At 32.6% G+C, this 8,542-nt stretch overlaps 2 protein-coding genes across 2 annotated transcripts; both read left to right on the forward strand.

The window, feature by feature from the left end:
* Positions 1-630: 630 nt before the first annotated feature.
* LOC115705420 (uncharacterized) lies at positions 631-2,763 on the forward strand. The gene is made up of 4 exons (XM_030632755.2): positions 631-1,012; positions 1,108-1,354; positions 1,838-1,902; positions 2,372-2,763. The coding sequence occupies exons 1-4, from the start codon at positions 917-919 to the stop codon at positions 2,540-2,542; spliced, it is 579 nt and encodes a 192-aa protein (XP_030488615.2). The 5' UTR covers positions 631-916; the 3' UTR covers positions 2,543-2,763.
* A 702-nt stretch (positions 2,764-3,465) lies between these two features.
* Positions 3,466-7,164, forward strand: LOC115705419 (receptor-like protein kinase ANXUR2). The gene has a single exon (XM_030632752.2). It carries the CDS (start codon positions 4,285-4,287, stop codon positions 6,901-6,903), a length of 2,619 nt encoding a protein of 872 aa, XP_030488612.2. The 5' UTR covers positions 3,466-4,284; the 3' UTR covers positions 6,904-7,164.
* Positions 7,165-8,542: the final 1,378 nt, after the last annotated feature.

Genomic DNA, 8,542 nt, shown 5'->3' on the forward strand with positions numbered 1-8,542 from the left:
GGGTACTTGCAAGTTGTGAAATGAGACATATAATAAAATAACCCAGTATAAATGGAATTTCGCTATAATATATATACTAATAGTTAAAAACTACATTCTTTTGTGGCACAAATAACTATATATAGTGTGTTTGATCGTTATGCATATCAAGATCGAACTTGATACAAAACGACAAATCCTAAATTCTCTTCTCCGCAACCGAAGGAAGCATGCATCCCATCTTTTCTTAAAAAAAATATTATATATAATTAGAAGTTGCATAGGATCAATTCTAGCTTTAATTAATTAAATAATAATGACTTTAGAAAGTTTGATTAATTAATCAAAGCCTATACTAGAATCGCCTCTCTCTACAAGTCCACACAAAAGCATAGAGAAATGTTAAAGGACATTATTAGTGTCTAGCACCTAATTACGTGTTAATATTGCTATTAGTGTAATTAAGTATCGAGTCTTATATAATTTAATATAATAATTTTTATGAAGTAGCTAAGCACCATTTATGCCGAAGAGAAATGCTAAAAAATACTAGTGGTGTTTAATTAATATTTTTTTACTGGTCCAATTAATTATAATATCTCATATAATTTAATATAATAATTTTTAAAGATTATTCTTAGCTATAATTATAATTAAAGCAACTTACTGAACACTACTGTGCCCAATATCCTCTTTATATATAGCTTGTAAATTTTGATATGGACGACCCTTATTCACTTTATATAGTAGGCAAGTGAGGCAACTGGCCATACTTCCTTAAATCTTTGTCATTCTCACTCCTCTTGAATATATTCTTCTGATATTCTCTCTTGTGCACAAAAAGAGAGACTATAGCTAACTAGTTCTTATATAAACTCTCAGCTTGAGCAATTAATTATAATCTATACACATACCACACACACCAATTAGATAAACCATGTCGATTATTATCTCTTGTTTTTTCATCTTTCTTTTGTGTCTCTCCAACCAAAGTTCTTGTAAGGCTCGCCATGTTATTGAGGCTCACCAGAAGGTATTTATAATCATTATGTATTATTATATATAATATAGAAAAAATGATATTGTCTTTGTCAAATAATGATGTGTGTATATATGATATATGATCAGGGTACGGTGGAAAAGCTTGATGAAATGGAGATGACTAATAAAGGGCCATCAGGCGGATCAGTTGGGCTGACCAATAATAAGGGAGAGAATTACTATATTATGGGTTCTGATGATAATGAAGAGGCTGCTGGTGCAACCACCACTACCACCCCTACTACTACTACCGATCAAGGAAAGATGATGATGAGTAGTATGAATTGGATAAAGGAGAAGCTTCAAAAGCATATTATAAGAGGAAAAATTTCAGGTGGTGTTCTCAAAAAACACAGTGCTCTTGTTGTTTATGTTTCGTGGCGTGTACCATCCAAGAACCAAGCCAAAAAAAACCATAGCGATAGAAATCATTCTGGCTTTTTCTCTGATTATTCTCGACCAAGAACACGTCCTCCATCTCATAATTAACTACTCTTAATATTAATTATATTCTTGCTCTTATTAATTATAAATCTTGTTACTTTATTATCCTTTTTCCTCTTTATTAATGTGACTATATAAGTATTAACCATCTGCTATTTATATACATAACTAAATTAAAAGGAGTACTTGAGATGATCATGATGAGCCTTAGATTGTTTTTACTTTGGGCATTATAATATTGCTATATAGCTCTCTGTAAATTAGTTAAGTACTATAATCGTGAGATACTATTTTGGTTCCTAGCTATATTAATTATATATCATGTATATTAGCAAAGTTGTGTATTTTTTATTGATAAGGACCGGGCATGCAGGAAAAAAGATATTTGAGTCTTTATGCATATGTGACGTGGGTTTGTTAAAGGCAACACAAATAAAGGTAATGTATAGTATATATCTATGTACCATATTATATATTATTGCGCTTTTGTTTTTTCTTTTAATTACTTGTACATATATATTTATATATAAATGGACTACTGGTATATATATATATCACTTTCATTCATCATACATATGTCTATCGGATACAGACGTATGAAGCCATTAAAAATAAGTATATTGTTTGAGTTAGTAAGGTATGTAATTCACTTAGTCTACGTAGGTACGTTACTTATATGCGTATACTAGAACGCAGTACCAAAAGAAATAATAACAACAAAATGTAATCCATTTATATATGTATGCCAATAAAAGATGTAGCTAGAGTAAATTAACAAAGTAATGAATTATATAGCTAGTTCTGTTTGTGAACATTTATATATATAAACAAAATAAAACAAAAGGAAACTATTAATAGCTATATATATCTAGATATATATATAGGTAACTTGTTTTATTGTGTGTAGGAACCGAGAAGGAGACTTATTAAGAGAAGGCTATCTCTTAAAGAAGAAGTAGATAATTTCAACACCACTAGTAAAGTAGAAGACCATCATCATCATGTTGTAGTCAAAGATTATGAGCCACCCCATGGAACACCCCCTATTCATAATAAACAGACTAACATACAAAACTAGTTTTTCTATTTTAAGGCTTAATTTACAGTACTAGAAAAATAAATAAAGAGATATTATAGCGTCTCATGCTATATATATATATGTATACATCGTTTTAGATCCAAGTTCATTTTCAGCTATATATGCTGATCATATATAACTTGGGAAAATGATTGTCTTTTTATGTTTTATTGCTTATATATATGTTAGCTTTGTTTATACTAATAAGAACATCAATCTTAGCACTATAATAGTTGAAAGATAATTTTGAATATTGTATATATTTGTATATACTATACATTAATATATACACTGATCAAGAAAACCAGAATAGAGCAAAAGAAAGAAGAAAGGGATAATGAACTGAATGGAAAGTGGAAAGTATTGTGATTGCTCAACTGAAAACTGTTGAGCCAGACTTTGTATTTATAGAGATCTTTGTACAAACAATTACAAATGAGTGAGCTAACCAACTGACTATAACATACTCAACTAACTTAACTAAAAGAAGCTAACTGAATTAACTGACATATTACACTTATCTTCAGCTTCTAATATTCCAATATATACTAATAATTATAATCTCATATCATTCAAAAAGTACATCCTTACTATATATATCGATATATATATATATATATTTATACATAGCCGGTTTTCATTGATCACGATCCATATAACTTTTATTTGTTATATGCCAATGGTGTAACGATTGTTGAGATTATACTCAAAAACATATTTGACATATATATTATACACTGATCTAAAACACTACTATTTATTCTAGGACTTTATACATATAAATGTGTATGCATGTATACATAATTTATATGTGAAATATTCTAGTAGATATATAAACAATATATATCAGTATCACACAAGTGCAAGAGAAGATCCCTTGAAATACTTCATCATACGTACGTGTCCCAGTGTTTACCAATATTTTTTAAGAATGCATGGTTTCATATATGTATATATATTATTATATAAATAAGTTTAAGTGCTAAATATATAACTGCAAACCAGTAAAATAAAATGACACGCACATCGTTTTTTTATTTATATATACACATAAATATATGTTAATATATATATATTGTTCAGGAACTATTGTTAATTAAGCACGTATGTCCGCTAAGATTAAGAGTTTCATAAGTCTAATTAATTATAATAGAAACTGCAAAATAATAATAATAATTTCATCGGGGATTTGGATCCGATTTTTATTCCACAAACTCTCCAATTGTGTCATTAAAAGATGCAAATTCATTCATGTATTATAAATAACGTACGGTTGGAAACTAAAGCTAAATTTAGTAAGTTATCATTTTGAGTACATGTTACAACCTATCAAAAAACCCATTCTTTCTCAACATCATTGGTTTTTAACAACCTATTCTTCTTTCGATCTTAGGACTAATAATGGAAAAACTAAAGACAAAACATGCAAAACAAAGACAACCATTCATACAAAACTAAAAAAGATAAATAAATAAAACATCACAATTTTTTCTCCTCTCTTTCTTGCCTGGTCTGGTCTCTTGATCCAGGTAAGGCTCTGTAAATGAAAGTTCAAGTTGCTTTGAGTGGTAAGCTAGAGAGAACTTAGTTATCATATCCCCTATAATAAAAGATCATATAACATATAGCAAAAGAAGCCAAAAAGCCAAATTGATATTGGGGCGTACAGGAAGACTTTCCCAAAGATACACCTTTTATTTCTGTCTTTATCAGGGCATTTCGTTTTCCTGTACGCCATTTTCATGGTCGACCTCTGTTTATGTCTTCCTTCATTCCGTTTAACCATGAATATCAAAACCCACAAATTGTCTTTCCTTGTTTTCCTTTATGTTCTCCTCAACTCCTTCCATGGCTCCATCTCTGAGTCAGATTCATTGATATTGGGATGTGGCACTGAAAATACAGCCAAAGATGCAGATGGGAGGAACTGGGAGCCTGATACTAAATTCATCAATGGAGAAAATACAATTTCCGTTAGAGCACAGTACCAAGACCCTTCTCTTCTTTCTGAAACTCCATACATGACAGCAAGGATCTTCACCTCCAAGGTAACTTATAAGTTCCCTATCAAACCCCAAAAAAGGTATTGGCTTAGACTCCATTTTTACCCTTCAGTTTACGGTAGCAACAATGCCGAGGAGTCTTATTTCAATGTCATTGCGAATGATTTAACTCTATTGAAAAACTTCAGCGCTTCTCTCACGTGTAAGTCTCTTACACAAGCTTATATAATGAGAGAATACACATTAGCTCCATCTGCCTCTGATTTTCTGAGTCTCACCTTTGAGCCAGCTGTTGGTTTTGCTTTTGTGAATGGTATTGAGCTAATTATGGTACCTGAATTGTTCGACACTGTTTCAGTCATGGGATTTTCAGACCAGACCTTAGATGCCAAGACCACAAATATGCAGACTATGTATAGATTGAATGTTGGTGGTCAATATATTTCTCCAACCAATGACTCTGGTTTAACCAGGACATGGTATGATGATTACCCTTATTTGTATGGAGCTCAATCTGGGGTGTCAATTGAGGCTAGCCCAAATGTAAAGATTAATTATAAAGAAGTACCTACCTTTGCAGCCCCAACTGATGTTTACAGGACAGCTAGATCAATGGGAGGCACAAAAGAAATGAACTTGAATTACAATCTCACTTGGGTTTTCCAGCAAATTGATCCAAACTATATGTACCTTGTGAGATTACATTTTTGTGATTTTAAATACTCCAAACCTAATGAGATTGTTTTCAATATCTTTCTCAACAATAAAACAGCTCAATCTGGAGCTGATGTTGTTGGTTGGTCTGGAGGAAAGGCTGTGCCTACTTATAAAGATTATGTTGTGTATGTTACTGATGGAAAGGGAGATGAGGAGCTTTGGGTAGCTGTGAACCCTGCAACTGAAACAAAGCCTGAATACTATGATGCAATAGTTAATGGCATTGAGATATTCAAGATGGAAGCTAAGAAAAACTTGGCTGGTCCGAACCCAAAGCCTTCTGAGATGTTGGCTAAGAATGAGCAACAACAAAAGGCCTTTCAAAGTAAGACAAATCATGCCCAAGTCATTGGTGGAGCTGCTGGAGGAGCTGCAGCCGTTGGTATAATGGCTGCATTGTGCATTGCAGTTTACCAAAGGAAGAAGAGGTATACTGGTACAGATTCACACACTTCAAGTTGGCTTCCTATATATGGAAACTCCCATACTACTGCCAGCAAATCAGCAATCTCTGGCAAGAGCACTGCCAGTAGCCACCTCTCAGCTACTGCTCAAGGTCGTTGCAGGCGTTTCTCTTTTATGGAAATGAAGAAGGCCACCAAGAGTTTTGATGAGGCTAATGTCATTGGTGTTGGAGGGTTTGGAAAGGTCTACAAGGGAATTATAGATGCAGGGATCAAAGTTGCCATTAAGAGATCAAACCCATCTTCAGAACAAGGAGTTCATGAATTTCAGACCGAAATTGAGATGCTTTCAGAGTTAAGACACAAGCATTTGGTCTCTCTAATTGGCTTCTGTGAGGAAGATAATGAAATGTGCTTGGTTTATGACTACATGGCTCTTGGCACACTTAGGGAACATCTGTACAAGGGTAATAAACCTCACCTTTCATGGAAGCGTAGGCTTGAACTTTGCATTGGAGCAGCGAAAGGTCTTCACTATCTTCACACAGGAGCCAAATGGACTATCATTCACAGGGATGTCAAAACAACAAACATTCTCTTGGATGAGCATTGGGTTGCTAAGGTTTCTGATTTTGGCCTCTCCAAAACTGGACCAGATATGAGCACTGGCCATGTTAGCACGGTGGTAAAGGGAAGCTTTGGATACTTGGATCCTGAATATTTTCGAAGACAACAACTGACTGAAAAGTCAGATGTTTACTCATTTGGGGTTGTCCTGTTTGAGGTGTTATGTGCAAGACCAGCTTTGAATCCAAGCTTACCAAAGGAACAAGTTAGTCTTGCTGATTGGGCTCTACACTGCCAAAAGAAAGGGACTCTGGAAGACATTGTTGATCCTACTTTGAAGGGAAAAATCCACCCTGAAAGTATGAAGAAATTTGCAGATACAGCTGAGAAGTGCTTGTCTGACCATGGAATGGACCGTCCCACTTTAAATGACATACTGTGGAACCTCGAGTTTGCCCTTCAATTGCAAGAAAATATGGACGGTTCAAGCCATTCTTCAAAGCGTGGCGGCGAGACCAGCTCTGAGGATGGTAGTCTAAGACATCAGAATATGGCAATGCATTATAGCAACTTGAGCCTTGGAAGTGACAGCGAGCTAGGAAGTGATGACACTTCTGGGCAAAATTCTACTGCAGTCTTTTCTCAGATTGTTAATCCAAGAGGACGATAGAGTATGTTGTTGATGGTGATTGCTATGCTACTAAAGAAGGATCAATCAGATTAAATAAAAAAAAAATCAGATGCATAGATTACTTGCTCGTTGTTTGCAATATTTCTTTTGATTTTCTTCCTTTTTTTTTCTTCATTTTTTTTGGTATTTTGTCATTTATTTCATTTTAGCATCATCTATTGGATAGGATAAACATAAATAGCACTACAAATTCATGTTTATTCTGCCTGGTGTTTCTAAATGATAAAACTAATATTTATATATATGTATGCCAACTAAGGTTGAAAACGGGTAGAAACTTGGTTATAACAGGTTCACATGTTATAACTTGAGTCTCACGGGTACGAGTTTTCATGGGGTAAGTCTAACGGGTACGGGTTTCGATTTTTGCTTTTTTTTTGTACCAATTGTCGAGTGAGTGTATGGATCTGGTCATTGCAAACCATAAATCTGATGGTAGTTACACACTTATATATATCTTACTTATTATATAATATTTCTTACATTTTGACAGGATTTGTTGTGTATATTAACATAATATACTTTTTTTATAATATAAATTAACATTAAAACTAACAGATCCATTTGAAAAAATAACTACAACCAGAATTTTATATCACACTTTGTTATATATTTAATCTATCGTATATATATGTGAGTGAAGTATTCACTGTCTCTCTTCTCCAAAAGATTACAATACACCAATTCTTCCTCTGATTCAACATCCGGGGACCTGAAAAACTCAGGCAGTGTATAATGCACCAATTTAGAGACCGACAATAGCAACAAAAGAAGATCGGCACCAAAAACACACAGAAGCTCCACTTATAACAGTAAACGAAAACATAAGCTCAAAGCACCGATCAACCCGCACACACAGATTTCAATCAATAACTAAGCCAACTTAGATCGTCCTTGTTAACACCAATCATAAGAAACATAGGTACATTTATATATATAATGCTATACATACATATATATAAAAATTAGAAAAAAAATACACTGAATATGTGCATTTTCAATTTAATCTTAAAAAATAAACATCTATATAAAAAAATAAATTTCATACCAAAACTATATCATCTTTCATTCTTTCATAATGAAATGTTGTTAATTAAATATAGATTGAGACTATGAAGTTTCACAACTAAAATACAAATATAAACTGAAAATGAAACATTATGATATTTTTAATTTTAGACATATACACTTGAAATGAAAAAAATTACTGAATAATATGAATCTAAAACCGGTTACTACAAATTATCTGTTAAACATAAATAAAGATAAATGATTATTAGAAACCAGTTTCTCAAATATATAGTGAAGAAAACACATATAATTTGAAAAAATAATAATAATAAAAAGAAATCGGTTTCTTAATACATTATATTTTTTTAACTATTTGTTTTCAAATATTATACATGAATGGACTCAATAATGTGTGTGGTGAAATGTGGAGGGCAATGGAAAGATAATACAAAGTATGAAGACTACATAATGACTGGACTACTAATACCAGTAAATTGTGATCTAAAAAGTTTGTTGGAATTAGTAAAGAATGGAATTAAATGCAACACAACAATAGAAATGCATTACAAGTTATGCCCAAACTCACCCCCAATAAAAATAATAAGTG

Source organism: Cannabis sativa, chromosome 1 (genome assembly GCF_029168945.1).
Source record: "Cannabis sativa cultivar Pink pepper isolate KNU-18-1 chromosome 1, ASM2916894v1, whole genome shotgun sequence".
Taxonomy (NCBI): domain Eukaryota; kingdom Viridiplantae; phylum Streptophyta; class Magnoliopsida; order Rosales; family Cannabaceae; genus Cannabis; species Cannabis sativa.

Bases quoted from the DNA above. Each gene is read 5' to 3' on its own strand.
- LOC115705420 (XM_030632755.2), top strand. From the start codon at position 917: ATGTCGATTATTATCTCTTGTTTTTTCATCTTTCTTTTGTGTCTCTCC. The intron at 1,355-1,837 runs GTGGTGTTCTCA...CCGGGCATGCAG, and splicing joins TATAAGAGGAAAAATTTCAG to GAAAAAAGATATTTGAGTCT. The intron at 1,903-2,371 runs GTAATGTATAGT...TATTGTGTGTAG, and splicing joins TAAAGGCAACACAAATAAAG to GAACCGAGAAGGAGACTTAT.
- LOC115705419 (XM_030632752.2), top strand. From the start codon at position 4,285: ATGGTCGACCTCTGTTTATGTCTTCCTTCATTCCGTTTAACCATGAAT.